Here is a 20,985-nt window from a genome sequence, read left to right on the forward strand (position 1 = left end):
CACCCAAGTGAGGGTTTATACCTACTTTAATCTGTGAGAGTTCAGCCCCCAAGAGCAACTACAGTAGAGAGAAGTTTTTAATAGAACGGAGACCACATAGTGCACAATAGAGTCTACACAGTGCTCTTTCTACAATCATTACTTTTAGTAGCCAACCAAACAATACACACACTGCAATCTGGTAAAGTGAGATCATTACAAAATTAATAATATTTGCATTACTCATACAAGGCCTTACAGAAACACCCGAAGTGTTAGTCCTCATCATCACCCTCACCATCACCACCACCAGTGGTCATCATCCTGGTATCTCCCTCACACCCAGGCACACGAGCCACAACACCTTTTATAATGTGTTATGCTGATGCCCATACATATCTCTGAAGGTTTTAACTCCTTTTCCTTATTTGAACTTCCATGCCCCTCTACTTTTGGAGTGCCCCATTTTTCATAGGCTAACTCATTAGTTCCCCTTATACTTATTAACATTTCCACCACCGTATCACCATATTAATAGGCAGTTACCTTAAGAAAGTCTCCAACATCTCACCTCGGCTACCAATGGTCATCTACTAATCTTTCTCTCAGATGTTATCCAAACTCAGCAATTATTTCAGAAAATCAGCATATCACAAACATAGACCCAAGCTAGGCAGGTTTATTATTAACTTGTTTATGTTAACTTATCCTAAGTCCGATGGTCTAATTTTGCTAAGCTAAATATTTTACAGGACTGAGTCTTGTACACCCTGTATTATAACATTAATATTTATGTTTCACCTCTATATTCTAAATATACCTGATATCTTTTATCTTTGGCTACATCTTCCTTTTCCCTTTGCTGAAGCAGGTTTTCCTTGCAAGTTAAAGTCAACATATTGATAATATGGGCCTGATCATTACTCAATGAGTCATGCCAATAATGTTAATAAGAAGTATTGCAGGCTCTGGCCCATACTGGACTAAAAATAGACTAACTCTGCACAATCTCTAGCCAAATGAACAGTAACAGAAAGACTGAACTCCCTCTTTTTATCCATGCAACATGATAGGATATCTGCATCATAGATGATATTTCAGAGCATTACAGGCCAAAGTATGACACGTGTTGTCATGATCTCTTTTTCACAGACAGATATACAAGAGTGGTCACCATTGAAATGATGAATTGACATATGACCACAGATACCTCATGGTTACCACAGCTATTTCCTATTCTAAGTATATGGGGAAATTGTGGTCTCTCTGCCCAGGCTACATTGCTTCCTGTGTCTCCAATATCTCCTCTGGGATGTCCCTCTGCTTCCTCAGACTTAGCATGGATAAATCAAACCCTCTCATCGTTCTGTCTACAGATTCCCCTTCCTCGCTATTAACAGGTCCTCTCTCCTCCCACTCCTTCAAACTCATATGACACTGGGGTTGTCTTTGGTTATCCATGCTCTTGCCAAATATTGTCACTATACTACTTCCTCTTTAACATTTCTAACATCTGTCCCTTCCTGTCCATCCACACTGCCAAAATCTTGGCTCACACTCCCGTTCTCTCGATCTCAACCTCTGTAAACACCCCTTCTCAGGCCTCTCGGTCTCTTACCTTGTGCCTCTTTATTTTACCTGTTGGATAAATGATCTTCCTTTCCCACTTCTCTGACCATATCAGCCTCCTTCTTAAATCCCTTTAAAACTCCTCATCCTGATGTTGAAGGCACAGCACAGTTCTGTCCCAGCCTACATACTGACACCTTTTTTCTACCTACTTCCTACCCCAATGCTCCACTTATCTCCTCCTACTTCCACCTTCAGGCTTTTTATCAGCTGCAACATCCTTATTCTCCCACTACATCAAACATCCTCTCCCATCTACCTTCAAATCCCTATTTTAAAAAAAATCTCTTCCTTTACATAGCTCTCCACCACTGACCTCTATTCCTGTGCTATTGTGCTTTTCTTTTCTCCGTCTTATTCTCCAGTTTAATACTCTCATCTTTCAAGCTTCAGACAAAATATACACTTTGCATGTTCTTTATGTCTTGTAACCATCATCTCCATCTTCACTCTTTCTTATGTGTTGTCATAATTTCCTATGTTTATGTAACAGAGGACCCCATCCACCAATCTGATCAGGGTGGGTGGATGCCTGTGCCCACATGGAGCCCCACAAGCCCTATGCACGGACTTCACTGAGGTTTGGAACTAGTGTTAGTGTCCACAGGGACCAGATGGCAGGATCAAGGCCTCAGCTATTCAGGGTAAGGAGCTTTATCTCTGTTTTCTCTTTAGTACCATGGATGGAAGGCCCTAGGTAAATATGAAACAGAAGAAGATAATTTCAGATATCGCTGTGTACTGAAGTTTACAAATGCTGATTTTTAAAAAAAATGGAGACCACTGTACATGAGATATGCTCACATATATAGAATAGAATCTGCATAATGACATCACTGTGTCACAGAAGAACTTCATTCTATCAGCAGTCATTAAAACCAGAACTGAAATACCCAGTGCCTTTCTTTCTACTTTACTCTAAAGGTAGTTTCACTATGTCTATGGCCTGGTCCACACTAACCCCCCACTTCAGACTAAGGTACACAAATTCAGCTACGTTAATAACGTAGCTGAATTCAAAGTACCTTAGTCCGAACTTACCGCGGGTCCAGACGCAGCAGGCAGGCTCCCCCGTCGATGCCGCGTACTCCTCTCGCTGAGCTGGAGTACCAGCATCGACGGCGAGCACTTCCGGGATCGATCCCAGAAGATCGATCGCTTACATCGGGACCAGGAAGTAAGTATAGACGTACCCTATATTCACAAGATTGTAAGCACCATTAAATACTCAGCATTTGTTCCCTAAGGAACCAGCATTAACTACAGTAACTTCCTATAAGTACAACAGATGGTACTGTGGTATTGCAAACTCTGCAGAATGGCGGATATTGAGTCTTTAATATTAGCCGTTGGACAGTGATAAAATAGATCAATATAAGATAAGAAAACAGTTGCCTAGCTTCTGTAATGCAATAATATTAAGAGAAGGACATCCCTTGCTGTGCTTCATTGGCCCATGTTTGTCTGCAATAGTTTTTTCTACAACATGCACACAAACAGGAAATGGATTTTTTTTCTTTTGTTCTTCAAGAATGAAGCTATTTTCTGACATGTCTCAATCTATGCAGAAAAACTACAATTGTAGGGATGGTCTCTGAATTTTTCTGGACCACTCTATACCGCTATATGCTTAGTTTACCATACATTGTCTTCATATCAACTGGAACTAATCGCTATCAATTATAGGCCTTTGTTGTTCTATTTAAACAAATATATATTACATAAATACATATGATCCAGAAAAGTTAGTTCTTATATAGTGGACAGTTATGAAAAGGCATTTAATAGTATGTATAAAGTAGTAGAGTTTCATAGTAAGCTGTGCTGTATTTCTATTTGAGAGGCAAAGATGTCATGTGCCTTTTCCATCTATTGAACTTTAACATTCAATTGTTAGAAGCTGTAATGTAGTTATACACAGCTGTGACTGAACAATTAGGTAAAAAACTAGGGCGAGACTGTGTGTCCTGGTGTGAGTGTGAGGGCTGGAAGGACACAAGGAATTTTCTCCGCAAGGGCCAGGCATAATAACAGTCCCTGTGCTTTGGGGAGGGCAGGGACTGATCCCTTTTAGTGTCATCAGAGGTGGAAATTACCCAAATGGGACGAGTTGAGGTGAAGCCATGGCCTCCCGCGATCAAGTGCATCAAGGGATGCAGACTGCACCATGCAAATTAACAGTGTCGATCTTAGAGAAAAGTTGTGCCCACTGACCCAATGCAAATGATTGAAAACATTACCCCCTCTGGTTTACATTGTATTATATTCTTAGAACACAGACACTGATAAACATTGGCCTTTAGTGTTCAGTCATGGATAACCATGTGGATATGCACATCAGTGCATGGAACAGCCATGATGATCTTGTGTTTCCATTGGTAAAGAATCGGAGTGTCCAGCACTGACTACAGTGCTAAGCATCCTAAACTGAGTGGGACAGTGTAGACAGCCCTGCCCCAATCCATCCTTCTGCACACACCAGGAGTGTGCAGGAAGTGAAGGGAGAATACCCCCTTTTAGCATGTTACACAGCTCCTGCTCTAGCACACATGCTGACAGCCATTATGCCCAAACCTGGCTTCTGCAACAACCCTTGGTGTCGGCTCTGGCTGCAAACACCAGAAGAGATACTTTAGTTCTTAGAGAAAAAGTGAGTTAATCTAACTTCCAGTTACAATGTAATAGATATTTTTTTAATGTATTTTGGTATTGCCTGTAGCTCATGAATGAAATTCAGTTCTTACAATACACTTGTAAAACATTAAATTACAGTGATCTTGAAAGTTTCCTCAATTATTTATAATCTAGACAGCTGCTGTGGCTACAGCAAGAATAGCAGCCAATCTCTACCAAGGAGTAAAAGTAGCAAAGATAAATCTGTAAAGATGTTTTTCTTTTTAAGGAGTGGTTCTCTGTGGATATAAAGAGGATAACCTCAAAGACGGGGGGAAATGGAATTGTAAAACACAAAATAGTTTCAGGCTCTGGGATGGAAAACTGCTGCCAAACCTTTAACCCTTCAACTGGTTCGATCATCAGATATATACAAATTGAACACACAGTGAAAAAATTTAAGAATTAAAACCACACATAAAATATGGTATAGAAGTTATACTAAAATAATCCTAAATTCAGTATCCAGCTGTAATTTGTACAGATTTTAGATTTAATGTCATCACATGGATTCTGTAAAAAAATACTGAAGAACAAAGGCCTCTATTTAAAATATATTAAATAATTTCCTTCTTACAGTACATTTTAAATAATCTTATTACTGCTAATATTCTCAAATATCTTGTCTAAATATTAATTGCACTAATAGCAAACATACTCTTCATGTACTGTATACTTTGAGTTCTCCTACTGTATCTTTTGGTGCTTGGTTTCACAGATTAAATACAAACCAGATAAGTATGAACGTTTTACAGATAAAAACTCATCACTGAATATAAAAAGACAATGCACATTTTAAATTTTTCATTAGAACTTCCAAAGACACATTTGCAAATTCCTTTCTATTTTGGCATAACCATCGTTAATGTATGAAAAAATTCTGTCTTTTGGAAGGACCTAAAATATTGAGATGATCTTAATAGAGCCTAAGAGATCACAGTCTGTTAGCCTTAAAATTCTTCATTTTATTTGCAGCAACCTTGACAAAAAGCCAGTTGCACATCTATTTTCCTGCTTCTGCAAAAACTATTATGAAATAAAAGCACAGTATTTACTTTTTGTATATTCTTATTTAAACAGACTATCACAAAAACATTAAAATATCACAGAAAGAAAAGTTATGTACCTTGTACTAATAGATTCAGATCCAATCCTTCTCCTTTTGACTTCAATAGGATGAGAAATGGATCATCAGTTCTACTAACAGTCCAGATTTCCCCTTCTATATTGGTGCAAGCATTTCACAATACTCAGTTAAATTAACTGTCACACTTTACTAGGAATCGAGTAACACACATATGCACTGCTGCTTTGCCACTTACCATTTGAGATCTGTTCTTTGGACAGCCATTGATGTCTTCAATCTTTTCATTCGCTGAAAAACAAATATAAAAGTTAATGCAAAAAGTGTAGTAAGGACACAAGTACCAGTTATTTCCAGAGCACTTGTTGCTAGCTAAATCAAGTGGCCTAAGATTGTAGTTGTCCAATCAAAGCAAATGTGTGAAACATTGAGACCCATGCAGTGGCTGGATTTTTCTCATGGGTCATTCCTCCAGAGACAGCTGGAGCAAGGTCATCATCATTTCACAAGGAGACAACTGGGCTGACATTTCTTAAAGTGAGAGGTAACTCCTTATACAACCAAATGCTTAAAAACTGGATACTGCACTGCATCACTGGTGCGCGCGTGAGTGCACACACACAACATGTGTGAAGATGGATGTGCGCAGGGATCATTAATTTCATAAAGTGTATGCGTATATCATAGATTTGATGACTAGAAGGGACCACTGCGGTCATCTAATCTGATGTGATGACATCTACCTAATACAGATTTCCCTGAATTAACTGTTGCTTTAAGTTCAACAGCTGTGGCTGAATTAGAGTATATATTTTAGAAAAACATTTAATATTGATTTTAAATTTCCATTAATAGGGAATCCACCACAACACCTGGTATGTTGTTCCAGTGGTTAATTACCTTCACTGTTAAAAAATTACACCTTTCTTCTAGTCTGAAGTTGTCTAGCTTCATGTTCTAGCCATTGGATCGTGTTATACCTTTGCCTGCTAGATTGAAGAGCCCTCTATCATCAAAATTCTAGTCACCCCCTTAACCTTCTCGTTGATAAACTATTAGACTGAGCTCCTGGCATCTACCACTATAAGGCACATTCTCCAACCCTTTAATCATTCTCATGGCACTTTTCTGACCCTCTCCAATTTAGGAATAGCCCTTTTGAAGTGTGGACACCAGAAATGGACACAGTATTCCTGTAGCAGTTCCACCAATGCCAAATACAAAGATAATATATCCCCTTTGCTCCTATTCCATATTCTTCTGTTTATACATCCAAGGAGCACATTAGCGCTTTAGGCCTCTGTCACCCTGCAAGCTCATGTTCAGCTAATTATCCACCATGACCCCACCCCGCACAAGTCTTTTTCAAAATCAGTGCTTCCCAGGATATAATCCCCCATCCTTTAAGTATCGCTGCATTCTTTTCTCCTAGATTTACATCTTTACCGTATTGAAATGTAAGTTGTTTCCTTGTGCCCAGTTTACTTAGCGATTCAGATCGCTATGGATCCGGGACCTCTCCTCTTTATTGACCACTCCCCCACTCTTTTGGTCATCTGCAAATTTTGTCAGTGATGATTTTATGATTTCTTCCAAGAAAAGTGTTAAACAGCATAGGGCCAAGAATCAATCTGTGCCAAAATCCCACTAGAAACATACCCACTTGATGATGATTCCCCATTTCCAATTATATTTTGAGACTTGTCAGTTTTTAATCCATTTAACATGTGCCATGTGGATTTTGTATCTAGTTTCTTAATCAAAATGTTATGTGGTACCAAGTCAAATGCCTTACCAAAGTCTATTGTATCAACACTATTACCTTTATCAACCAAATTTATAATGTCACAAAAATGATATTGAGTTAGTTCAATGAGATCTATTTTCCATAAACCCAAGTTATTAGCATTAATTATATTACTCTTTTAAAATTCTTTAATAATAGAGTCCGGTTATCAGCTGTTCCATTATTTTGCTTGGTATTGATGTCTGGCTGACAGGCCAATAATTACCCAGGTAATCCTGTTTATATTTTTGCAAATTTTGTACATTAGCATTCTCATGGTCCTCTGGAACTTCCCCAGTGTTCCAAGATTTATTGATAAAGTAATATAAGCAGTCCTCAGCCAGCTCTTTTAAAACTCTTGGATGCAAATTATTCAGATCCACAGATTTGATGATATCTAACTTTAGTAGCTACAGTTTAACATCCTCCTGAATTACTGTTGGAATGGAAAGTATTTCATCATCATCTATCCATATATCAACTGTAGTGTTTTTGGTTTTTGGGGTGGCTGTTTTTTGTTTTGTTGTTTTGTTTTTTGTTTCCTCCAAACACAGAATGGAAATATTTACTGATGACTGTAGTAGGAAGAGAGCCTGAGACATAAGCCCTGTATCAGAGATCTGGTATGAGGCAGAACCTGCTCACAGAATCTGGGAAGAACAGGGCTTATATTGCAGAAATACACATTCCTAAAAAAGTGCTAAGCACAGAGTACTCACACAAACACATCCTCATATCAAGTGGTACCAGAACATCCTGATATCAAGGATGGTACAAAAACATTCCCCAAGGATAACAGAAACACACTGATCCCCCCCTAAAAGATAAGGTCAGGATGACAGTACGTAACTTGTTTATATCAGGGTATAAAAATGTATCTCAGAGGGAGTATCTTTGGCTAGCCTAGGGGGCAGTGGAAAGTCCCGCCATTGACTGAGCTGCATCCATTGTCGTGGGTATACATGTCTCAATAGCTCATGGAATCTGCCAGGTGCTATTACCGTGCTTCCTCAACAATAAACCTATCTGGATGCCTTCGTACCTTAATGGATCTTGTGGTCATTGGGTGGTTCGCTCAAGGTCTGCTCTGCCAACTGTCTGTGTAGAGCTGGGACAACACACAGGGAAAACATACACACGCAGCCAAACATCTGACCACAGTGACGTCAGCATTTTTGCATTATTATTGACAATTCTACCATTTGGACCAATACCATTGCTAGAACTCCTTTTGTTCCCAGTATGCTTAAAATACTCCTTTTTATTGTCCTTTACTCTGCTGGCCATCGACATCTCCTAGTGTCCTTTTGCTTCCCTTATCAATTTTCTATAATTTCTAGTTTCTAATTTATATTCATTGCTATCAATGTTCCCTTTTTCCAATTTGTTATAGATTGTTGTGTTTTTAAAAATATTTTTATAGCTTTGTTCACTTCTCCTCTAAGCCAGGCAGGTTTTTTAACCAGTGTAGCTTTCTCCCAATTGTGACCCTGTGCTTTCTTTGGGCTTCTAAGAAAACATTCTTAAATAGTTCTTAATTTTATTCACATTTTTCTGTTTAAATTCTCTCTCAGCTAATTTGTCTCATAATTCTCTTCTGCTTTGTGAATTTGGCACCTTTAAAGCACAGGGGTATATATTGCTGATTTGGTATCATGGGACAGGTATCAATACATTATAAACTAGAAGAAAGAATTGGAGTTGGTGGTCACATATCTTCTGTGAGGAAATCTTTGGGCTACAGAAAAAAAGAACTAGATTAGGCTCAGGGCTCTCCCATAAACAGGATTCTGTGTACTCTGTAGCAGAATGGGACCAAATGCACTACCAACCCCTAAACTCTGTGGCAGCAACTTCTATAATCCACAGAAACATTAATGTATTCCATTCCATTCCCCTCTAGCCACAAGCACACACAACTATACAGGATAGCTGGAAATACTCACTGCCCCAAAATTTGTCAACGGTTATTTTCAAGGATAGTTTTTCCACCACCACCATTATCTCCTGCTCCACTCCCTGGCCTCAACTCCCATAGCATGGTCCACACCACCCAATGGTTCCAGATGGCTAGGGATAGCAGATGGAAGAGAGAGCTGCTAGAAGAAATGGCAAAGGGTCACATTTGCTGCTTGCTCAGCAATAGTTGTAGTGGTCTTTGATTGCAGCCTGGCTGAACTTCAACCCCTATCTTTCTGTTTGCCTAGAGAACAGTTGAATATGGCTCTCTGCAGACTCATGCAGATGACACTGCATCACTTACACAATTCACAATTTTGAGTTTCTCTCTGCAACCATAAGAGCTTGAAACAATCAGATTCTGGAGCACAGTTCTCAGCAGGAAGTAAACTCCATTGCAAATTCTGCAACCTCAGAATCCGGACTACATGGGTCTTTCCCGTTAACCCTTATTTACTGCAGCCCCATCAAGCTTTGATTATCTTCCTAGGCTCTTCCCTGCACAGAATGGGTTTCTGTATCATTAGCCTGGCCTAAAATTATTCTAAAACCAACATTGTACACTATGGGCTAATAGCAGTACAGCTCCAAGGCTGGAGAGATATTTCACCATTTCCCCCATGGCACTTTACCCATGTACAGTCAGATTACTCTGGTTTTATGTGAGTGAAATGAATTTCACCCTGAGATTTTTAAACGTTTCCAAACTTTTGCCACTTTTGATGTATACACTGAGGATGTCTGATGACTTCTCTCTTCCCCTTTATTAAGCTAGACATAGCAAAAGCAGCTTAACTCAGTGATAAAAGTAGTATGAACAGAAATAACCATTTTTTCATAGATAGAATCTGAATCAAAGGAGAGAGAAGGGAACCTAAAGGAAGGTTTGGTTTTATTTCCTCTGTGGCATGTGCATTATAATACTGTGAGACAGGTTATTAGAGTCAAAAGTATATGGAAACATGAGGGGGAAAGAGGGTCTCTACCACAACGTACTGTAAAGTGTTCTTTAAATCTCTTGGTCAGGCAGCTGCTGGTGTCCCAGATATAGATATGCATTCCCCACAAAAATAAAAATCCTCAACAAATGGCACTCGATACGCTACATGAAAAGTTATGATAGGAATGATTCTAAACTGCCTTGGATAAGGACCATGCAGAGCAGAACATGGGTGGATATATAGAACCTTTTATACAAAAAGTAGCTCAACACACTGTACAATGAGTTAAGTTCTTTGTTACAAACAGCTTTGTTACAAACCTCAGCCATATCTTTGGACCTTACAATAATTTTTCCCGAGTAAAAGGATGTTGGCTAATACTGTTCATAAAGTGCTAAAACTTTTACTTGGACAGCTATCCAGACCCAAGCAGAAGAAATCTTTGCTTAATGTCTCATCCACAGGATACATTGCGATTCTGGCATGTCCTGACTGTATATGAGTCCGGATGCAGATTTGGAACATAAACCCACAACCTTCTGGCCCAAAGGTGAGAGTAATAAAGGCTTTTCTACACATGAAAGTTATTCTGAAATAAAAGAGGTTGTGTATTTAAAGCGGACAACCATTCCAGATTAACTCCATGTTTGGACACTCTTATTCTGGAATAAGAGAGTTTTTTTCTAGTTTAATTTGACATACTTCCAGGTGAAAATTCCTGAATAGTCATTCCTAAATAATTCCAGGATCAGACAAGCCGTTAGTAAGCAACAGTGTTAACTGAGAGATCAGTAATGTGACAGAGGCAGCAGTTTGGCAAAATAGGACATTACTGTCCATTATTTATGAAGATTACCAGGCTTGGAAAATAGTACTGCAATTGCATTCAATCAAGAAAACTAAGATACTAGAAACTCTGTGCTATTAAATAAATGGCTTTCTAAAAGTAGACTGAATGTCTGATGCTGCTCCCATTAAAGTCAATGACAAAGTTCCCATTGACTTCAATGGGAGCAGACCCTGAATACTTAGATCTCTATAGAAGATCGAGAGAGTGTACTACAAAATGTACAAAGTGAAAGTATATTATAGAAAATGCTGATACAAAGCCAACAAGGGTAAGTGACCCATCTTTGTAAGTGTAGAGCATATTTTTGTCAATTGAAGTGCTCCACTTACTGAGTATGGTAGTAGAAATCTGTCATCTTAACACAGACTTTCAATCATGGAAACAAAAGAGATTTATAAGTAGTGCAGTGTAGTGCGAGGATATAACACAGAATCTTTCAAGCTAGCTACGGTTTAGCAAACAACTTAATCCTTTCCAGTACCCAAATTAAAGGACTTTAATTTCTGTTCAATCAGTCCCTACATTTGTAACTTTTGGAACATCATATTACATTCTTCTTAAAAAATGCTGGATTAGATAAACAGAAGAAATTGGCAGTCCCCCCAATACAGCCTCAGATGAAAATCCACAGGAAAACTCTCTCTTTTCCCCTTGGAACTTTTCCCAGGTATGTAGTGTTAAGAGTCTCTTGAAGCTCCTCCCCTATCACAGGTGAATCATAATTACGCTGAAACACCTAAATTGATCCATTTTTAAATAGTTCAATGGTTGTTGTATCTAATTTTTTAAAAATGGTTGGCCAAGAGTTGAGGAGGAGAAAGCTCATTTTGGTTATGTTGGCAGCTCCACTGATCTCTCAGTAAAAACTTCAGTCACAAGAAAAGCCAAAAGTTTGATTGACAGTTCAGTGTTTTAAGTTCAGTGTCTCAGGTGTGACATTTGCCATTTAGATTTTATATCACTTTGTATTTGTGTGTGTATAGACATGCATTCAGTGTGTTGGTTTATTCACAATGTCAAAATCATCTGTGCCAATGTACATCTTAACTCTGTGCTCCCATACCAGTGTAACACTACAGCATATATTCCACCTTTCAGGATACCAATACCATTAGTTGGCCAAGTGAAGAAAGGCTTAGCACTCTATGCAATGGCATTTCACTGTTTGTAAGTCCTGCCCGCTTAAGACACATTCCCTGACCCAAAAAGTTTACAATCTGACATCCAGGTTCTGCAAGCAGTAACACATGGGAGCAGTCCCATTGACTGCAGTGGGATTATGCATATACATGAAGTTACACAGATGTGTAAATCTTTGCAAGCTTTGAACCAAAATAACCTAGCATTTTGTCAATAAAGTTCCCCATTGACTTGAGAATATTATGACAAACTGTCACTGTACAACACACAAAATAATTCAAGTACAATATTGCTAGTAGTTAAATCTGAAGATTATATCTCTGTGCTCTTCGGTGTCAAATTTATCCCTACCAGGTTTCAAATATTTTTAGAATTGCCCATTGTTTCAAAATATGGATGCCAAGTTATAATAAAAAGTGAATGAAAGTTACCAAGTTATAAATTCCTAAATCAGATTTCTTTTCTTTCCAGAAATATACATCTGGTTTTGAGTGACAGGAATGTACACAGAACGAGGGAGTGCTGGACCTTGTAAACCTCGATAATAATTCACTCTGATGGCCCTGATGTGTGGTGACAGTTGACTGTCTCCAGGGTGTTCACCATGCAAAAAGATAATCTCACTAATAGGATGTTTCTTGGAATGTAGTGGGGACAACTTCTTGTTTCAGATGGTGGAGGAAGTAACTGGGGGGCAAATATTTTAGTCTTGATTCTGACTAATGGAGGGAGAGAGGGGAGAATTGGTAGTGAATCTGAAGGTTGAAGGCAATTTGGATCAAAGTGATCATGAAATGATAGATTTCACAACTCTACAGAAAGGAAGGTGTGAGAGGAGCAAAAAAAGGATAGTAGACTTCAAAAAAGAAGATTTTAACCAACTGGGAGAACTGTAGGAAAAGGTGCCACAGGAAGAAAATCTACACCTGTTAAGGAGAGCTGGTAGTTTGGCAAACTATCTCAATAAGAAGAATACACAGTTCAGATTTTATAAGGTCTTAAAAGGCACTTCTGCACTTTTCCCTTCCTTATGAAGTTTAACAAAGGCTTCAAATATTTGTTTAGGATTTGTTCTGCTTGTTTTTCCTTAGAAATATCAGACATGTCAAGCTTGTTTTTTCTCTAATTTTGCTGGAGGATTCATTATAGATCATGAGCTTTCTGAGCCCTTACCCAAAAGGGCAGAGGTGTTATATCCTTAACAATGGCCGCTTCTCTCAGCTGTGCTATTTAGGCATTTGAGCTAAACCGATGTTAACAAAAAACTAAGAGTTTGAAGCAGAATAAAAATTACATCCCTTCTTAATTAATCAGGTTTAACTGCATGGCATCTCTGATGGCATAATCCTACCAGTTCTCTAATCATCTACAGGATCTCCTAGGGGAAAAAAAGGGAAGACACAGTCTGCATTTCTAATGTTTAAAACAAAAAGGCAGAAAAGAGAATTCAGAAGAGAACAGAAAATCTTTCAAAAGCTCTTCTTCGTTCTTCATAAAAAGGCGCAAACATATTTCCCTTTGCAGATCACTGTTAGCACTGAAGTCTTGAATACAAAACTCATGCAGTGACCAAAAGGCATGTTCATAATCAACAAATTCACTTGAAAAGGTTTTGTTAACCTGGGATAATCTCTAAATACACCACCAATGCCCATAAAAGAACAGGGATGTCTCTATGGTACTGCTGCTTTCTCGTACCCTCCCGCTACCGCCCCCCTGCCCCCTCCACACACACACCAGAGAGCACTGCATGCAGAAGGGGGAAAGAAATTACCATTCAGAAGCTTTCATAGTACAAATCCTTATTTATGAGGATAGGTCATGGTTTTATAGCTGCAGTTGAAGCTGTTTCCATGTGTGCAAGTTACCACTTCTAATGTGACATTGAGATGCAGCTTGCCTAAGGCCAGTGCATAAGGGATGCAAATGAATATTTCCCTTTCAGTGCCAATTTGGGGGATTAAAGTGGAATTTGTGTGTTTAAACATGGATTTTCTTTTGTTTGGAAAAAATTATGAAAAAGAAAATCCTTCACCTTAGGTATTAACCTTTCACAGCTGTGTCTTAAAATGCTAAATCCAAACACTAAAACAGCAATGAGAAAAAGCAGAAAAAATGTAAAGATGAATTAAATCAAACATTTTAGTAAACAATAATTCTTCTGAATATTTTTCACAGGACATATTTTTAAACATATGGGAGCATTCACAAGTAGGTGCACATGGAAATATGCATACAAGTATTTGACACAGGTAGGTACACTGTTTTTGGTAGTGTTCTTATATGCATGTTTCTACTCAAGGAATTTGTGCAGCAATGTTACATATATGTAACTGTATGTATGTAGGGATAGATTTTAAAAAAAGCACAAAAGGCAGCTAGGTGCCCAACTCCCATTGAAAGTCAACTGGAGATGGGTGCCTTCCTCCACTTTATGCCTCTGAAAATTTCCCCATTAAAATATTTGTGTTGGTATACATAGTTACATAGATATTGGATGGAGTTTTGTTATACACAGATACACAAGTAATTCATGTGAAATTTTTATACCCATGTAGTTACATGGATAGTTTTCGGAGTGCTATATTCAGACAGCAATGAATATGTTGTTTGTTCAGTATGTACGGGCCAGATCTTCATCCGGTAAAAATCAATTTAGCTCAGTTGGAGTCAATAGAAACTATGGCAATTTATGTCAGCTGAATATCTGACCCATACATTCATAAACTTAACTCAGGGCTCTAATTCTTTTGCACAGCATTTGTAACAGAAATAACTATACAAGCTTTGGTGTCTAGTTACTTCACTACAGTCTTCTTCATTTGCATCTCAAGTCTGTCAGTCTTGTTGTCAATAACAGTCATTCTAATTCCTATTAATGGGCTTCCTGATTCTGTCATTCTCCATAGCTCCATCCATGTGTTTTGTGATAGCCTAAATACCAGATGGATGAGTCTCTAAAGGAAGTAATGAAGAACCTGGAACTGGGGGAATGTGGAGCCCTGCACAGGGCCCAACCTGAACCTTCAACTCCCATTGGCATCAGTCCCTTTAGCGCCTGGGGCCATCCTGACAACAAATGAGCTTCCTTATTTTAAAACAGATTGTTAAGGGTTTCTTTTCTTCCATATACTAATCATGTCCTTGCCTAATCCTAACTGCACACTGGAATTTTTCAGAAGTGGCAGATTTAATATAACACACCATTGTCTTGGTGAATTATTTCCAGACCAGTCTAAAAAAGGTAACAGGAACAAAGATAACAAAAAGATAACAAGCAAGGTCACAAGTCACCCAACAGAAAAAAAGCTCATCAGCTGCTTTTTCCCTTCAGCTGTCCTGGGTGATAATGCTGTGTCAGGAGATCTTATCAAGATCAAATATTTTTCCACAATCCCCGAACATAAAGCTTTATCAAATTAATTATCAAAGCCTGTGAGGCAGAATTATCATCTTAATTCCATATGGTTTCTATTTCTTTTTCCCACATTTATGTGAAAAAACAAGCTCTGGCTCTGACAAAATAGGTGTATACATGGCACAAAAAGAGAAACTCACTCACCTACAACCTGGATGATTTCAGCCAGTAAAACTCCATCAGTCACATCTTGCTGTAGGTCCTTGATCAATCGTTTGTGACCAGATTTTGCGAGATAGTGATTAGCCCAATCTGTGTAAATCTATTAGGAGGAAAAGAAATACATAAAAACTAAATTTTAGGTATTTGATCAAACTTAAAAATGAGAATCCCATCTCTTAGTCCATGCAAAACCACCTCTCACATTTTCAGACCTTGGACAGAAGATCCCTGCTTGTGAACTGTATGAAACAATTTAGCACCATTACAATTCAAGGTATTGTGCAGATCAAGTATTCTGCATACTATGGGGTATGGCTTTTTTCTATTGAGAAATCTAACATTAGAGCTCAGGAAAAAACTACAGCAGTGGTTCTCAAGCTTTTGTACTGGTGACCCCTTTTACATAACAAGCCTCTGAGTGCGACCCCCCTTATGAATTAAAAAAAAATTAAACAGATTTAATACCATTATAAATGCTGGAGGCAAAGCGGGGCTTGGGGGGGAAGCTGACAGCTCATGACCCCCTAGTTTGAGAACCCCTGAACTATACATGCTTCTAAACATTCTATGGCATGAATGGAGTATCAGACATGGAACTAAATGTTTTGCAACACTGACTAGGTTATGGAATTGGTTTCTATTTTCAAACTCAGTATTTTGTGTTTTCCCTCTGCTATTCCTTTTCTGTTATTGAGAAACCTTAAAGACTCATTTCTAAGGAAAATTTCTATGGCGTGATTTTCAGGATGAAGTTCCATTTAAATGTTAACTAATAAACTCTGATGCATGAGATCTAACTGCTCTAAAGTCCTAGTGCATGGGATCTACTATGTCCATTAGACTGATTTTAAATTCCCTTACAGATTTGTAATTACAGTTACTTCCTTTAAAATAAATCTCTATCTGAAATCCAAGCAAATATTAATCAAGCAATTAAACCACAAGACTTTAAATATGTTTTTATTTATAGGCCTCGTTTTACTCATCACAGACTATATTGCTTTTAACAATAGTAAATACAGTATTCAGGATACATAACTTATTTGTCAAACACATAACCTTTTCAGAGTGCATTATCAAAAAAGAAGAAAAACCTATTAAGGAACTTCCATTGATGAGCCCAATATTGTTCCCTGTTCCCAGACAGGACAAAATTAAAGAGAAACGCACCGTCTATGATCTATCTCAACTCAAAACAAATAAAGCCAAAAAATCTAGACATCTGAACTTTGTCCTTTGTTTTTTTCTTTTTCAAGTCAACCTTAAATTCCAACTTTACTCTCAAGGGTATCCAGCCTATTAAAAGACACAGTCATCCTATTTCAGTGAATGTGTATAGTGTCAAACACGAAAGAGTTCCAATACTGCTAGTTTAACACATCCCTGCCTTACATATATTCTGAGAGAGATTTTATCTCCTGCTTTATTCCCTCAGCAGTAGTCAAAGAATTCAGCCCAATGCCTAGAGTTTTGTAAAGGAGGCCCATGATTCTTTTACAGTTCTTTGGAGCGGGAGGAGTCCAGACACTTGTCGAACCAACTCCTGTACCAGATGAGGAGTAGCCACCATCTTTCTCTTTTGAACCTGTTGGTTTTGAAGTCCCTGAAAATGCTAGGATGAAACTTTGATATCTCAAAATGAACCCTGAGGACTCCTGGGTAAAGTAAATGAATTTATGAACTCACAAAGACTACAGTCAGGTAACATCTGAAAAAGTAAACCCAAGAGGACCAAAAACCGTGAGCCGAAACTTATATAAACTAGGACATGTGCCTGACCACCAAAACCAAATGACTCTCAGGGCATATCTACACTACCATATGTCACAAAAATTTATGTTGCTCAGGGAGCTGGAAAAAACACACCCAAGCGACATAAGTTTCACTGGCTATGTGCACAACGCTATGTCAGCTGGAGAGCTTCTCCTTCCGACATAGCTACAGCGGCTATGAGCGGCTACACGAAAGATAGAGTGGCTACACGAAAGATCTTACAGCAGCACAGCTGAATCGGTACAGCTGTGCTGCAGTAAACTCACTAGTGTAAAACATGGCCTAAATGACAGTAATGCTAAACAATGGCAGAGCTTTTAGAGATTTGTGTGGAGCCAGAATCTCCTCACTTATGCCAGTTTTACACAAATATAAGTGAGAATCAGGACAATTACTTCCATATTTGGAGATTGGCAAGGTAGAAATGCTGATTTCTACCTGCCTTTAAAACAAAGACTGTCTTTCATATAAATTTAAGGATGATCAAAGACACAAACAAACAGATAATATCAAGCTAGCAGATAGAGTACTCCATATACATAACTGCTAGACTCACGGCCAGGTAATCTGGGACATCTGTATTAATGTTGCACAGTTGGTTATCTATTTACGGTAGAATTCAATTTAATTTCAGAATCTTCATAAACAAACCCCACAGTTTACAATGTTCATCCCCACTATTAATTTGGTTCCTTCTTCTTGAAACACTGTACTAATGATTGGCATTGGTAGTTCAGGAAGTATTCATTCACGGAGAGAGAACCGTACCAGCTGTTACTATACTAAATTAAAACAGGGTCAAAAGGGAACCAGACCTCCGTAAAGTCTGTTTGTTCTCATTCCAAACAAGGAAACATGAGAGACTCTTAAAAAAAAAAAAAAAAGAGTCATGTTAAAAAATATCTGTAAAGGCCCTATTTCTATATTAAGATCAGTTCTTTCTTTAGAATAACAGCACTCAAACACTTTTTGGGACAGATTCTGGCCCTTACATGCTAATGCCAATGGTGTACGGGTTCAGGCCCCGTGACAATCACAAGTTCACTGAGTGCATGGAAATCAGGAAAATATCCCCAAATCATGATTTTTTTTTTCAAATTTCTTATAAAAAAGTAAAATGTGTATAATAAAGTATTTCATACAAAATAATCACCTTAGCAAACTCTACAGCTTAGCTGCTTCATACCTGTGTGCACTAGCCTCCTGCACGTGCAGCATAAGAGTGTTGTGTGCATGCAGAAGAAGAGAGTGCTGTGTGAACATGCAGCATAGAGTGCTGTTGATCCCTAAACACAATCTAGGTTGGAAACAGAATGCAATAATGTTGCCAACTTTCTACTCGCACAAAACTGAACACCCTCGCCTTGACCCTGACCCTCCTCTGAGGCTCCGCCCCCGCTCTCTCCATCCCCACCCCTGTCGCTCGCTCGCTCATTTTCACCAGGGTGACTCAAGTGGTTGGGGTATGGAAGGGAGTGAGGGTTCCAGGATGGTCCAGAAATGAGGAGTTCAGGGTGTGGGAGGCGGCTCCAGGCTGAGGCAGTGGGTTGGGATGCAGGAGGGGATGAAGGCTCTGGCTGGTGGTGCAGGCTCTGGGGGCTTTGGGGTTCAGGAGGTGGCTCTGGACTGGGGGGTGGAGTCGAGGGGTTCAGAGAATCAGAGGGGGCTCCGGGTTGAGGCAGGGGGTGGGGTGCGAGGTGTGTGTGAAGGCTCTGGTGGGGGGATACAGGCTCTGGGGTGAGGCTGGGGATGAGGGTTTGGGGTGTAGGAGGGAGCTCCGGGCTAGGGATGAGGGGTTCGGTGGGCAGTAGGGGGATCAGGGTGCTTGTGGCATGGTGGAGGTAAGGCTCTGGGGTGCAGGAGGGGGCTTTGGGGTGGGAACAAGGGGCTCGGGGTGGGGGCAGGAGTGTAGGCTCCGGGCAGCGCTTTCCTTAAGAAGCTCCCGGAAGCAGTGGCATTTCCCCCCCGCTCCAGCTCCTACGCAGAGATGTGGCCAGGTGGCTCTGCACACTGCTCCGTCCGCAGGAGCTGCCACCGCAGCTCCCATTGGCCACAGTTTCCGGCCAATGGGAGCTTGGGTGGTGGTGCCTGCAGGCGAGAGCAGCGCACGCCACGGAGCCTCCTTCCCTCCTAGGAGCCGAACTTGCTGGCCACTTCTAGGGTGCAGCACAGAGCCAGGACAGACAGGCAGCCTGCCTTAGCCCCACAGACCGAGAGCCGCCAGAGGTAATTTCACATCCCAACCCCAGCCCCCAAAACTGGAGTCCCCTCCTGCACCCCAAACCCATCATCCCTGGCCCCAGCCCAGAGCCCGCACCCCCAGCCTAGAGCCTGTACCCCACCGTGCACCCCAACCACCAGCCCTGAGCCCTCCCAAACCCAGAGCCCCCTCTTGCATCCCAGAGCCTGCACCCCCAGCCCTCACTCCCCCTGCACTCCAACCCTTGCCCCAGCCCAGGCCCCCTCCCACACCCTGAACCCCTCACCTCCTCCTGCACCCCAACCCCCTGCCTCAACCAGCAGCCCCCTCCCACATTCTGAATCCCTCAGCCCCACCCCACAGCCTGGAGCCCCCTCCTGCACCCCAAACCTCTCATCCCCAGCCTCACCCCAGAGCCTGCACCCCAGCCGGAACCCTCACCTCCTCTTGCACTCTGAACCCCCCATTTCTGGTCCCACGCTGGAGCCCGCACTTCCAATTAGAGCCCTCATTCTCTCCAACCCCATGCCCCCGCCCAGTGAAAGTGAGTGAGAGTGGGGGAGAACAAGTCACCGAAGGAGGGGGAATTTAGTGAGCGGGGGGGGTCTCAGGAAAGGGGCGGGACTAGGGTGTTCAGTTTTGTGCGATTAGAAAGTTGGCAACCCTAAATCAGCTGAAACGTGAACAGTTACCTAAAGCTACTGCATGGACAAGCAGCAGATTGTGTAATTGGTGAAGCAGTCAGGTTACTCCTCTTTGGTCACTGACAAATTGACTGATGCCAAGATCAGTATGTTTAACAGATTTTATTTGTTTAGAAAGACTTAAATGGTGACAATGCATCTGACTTGGAAATGAAAGCTGTCCTCCCTGATACAATTTACTTACAGACTATTACAACACTACTGCACACTGCACTATTGTAAAGTGTTTGAATACTCGGGGGGAGGGGGCAGTGGTTTGAGCATTGGCCTGCTAAACCCAGGGTTGTGAGTTCAATCCTTGAGGGGGGATCTGGGGCAAAATCAGTACTTGGTCCTGCTAGTGAAGGCAGGGGGCTGCACTCAATGACCTTTCAAGGTCCCTTCCAGTTCTAGGAGATGGGATATCTCCATTAATAATTATTATTTATTATTGTAATACCTTTAGGGTGGATATTGATAATATCAATGCATTTATTTTTTACCTCAAAAGCTTACAATCAAGTGTTTAAGAGATTACTGGCTAACAGTTCAGTTCACCTGCAGTTCTCACATAGTTTTGCTACTGACATCTGGAGGACCAATTGGTGAGGCAAACCCACAGCCAAACCAGGGACTGCTCACTCAATAGATGCTCCTCCAACAGAGCTGTGCAGAGTCACCAAATAAACCACTAACTTGCTCTTCCCA

At 40.3% G+C, this 20,985-nt stretch overlaps 1 protein-coding gene across 6 annotated transcripts in view; it reads right to left on the minus strand.

Annotated features, from left to right (window-relative positions):
* The window catches only part of NAV2 (neuron navigator 2), a 340,973-nt gene that overhangs the window by 214,587 nt on the left and 105,401 nt on the right, over window positions 1-20,985 (minus strand). For all 6 annotated transcript variants that reach the window (XM_054026540.1, XM_054026538.1, XM_054026539.1 and 3 more), the window contains exons 2-3: window positions 15,604-15,721; window positions 5,604-5,656 (exon numbers count right to left, since the gene is read on the minus strand). In XM_054026540.1, coding sequence (XP_053882515.1) covers window positions 5,604-5,656; window positions 15,604-15,721 — 171 coding nt within the window. The remainder of the gene's footprint in view (window positions 1-5,603; window positions 5,657-15,603; window positions 15,722-20,985) is intronic.

The sequence above is a fragment of the Malaclemys terrapin genome, chromosome 4 (genome assembly GCF_027887155.1).
Source record: "Malaclemys terrapin pileata isolate rMalTer1 chromosome 4, rMalTer1.hap1, whole genome shotgun sequence".
NCBI lineage: Eukaryota > Metazoa > Chordata > Testudines > Emydidae > Malaclemys > Malaclemys terrapin.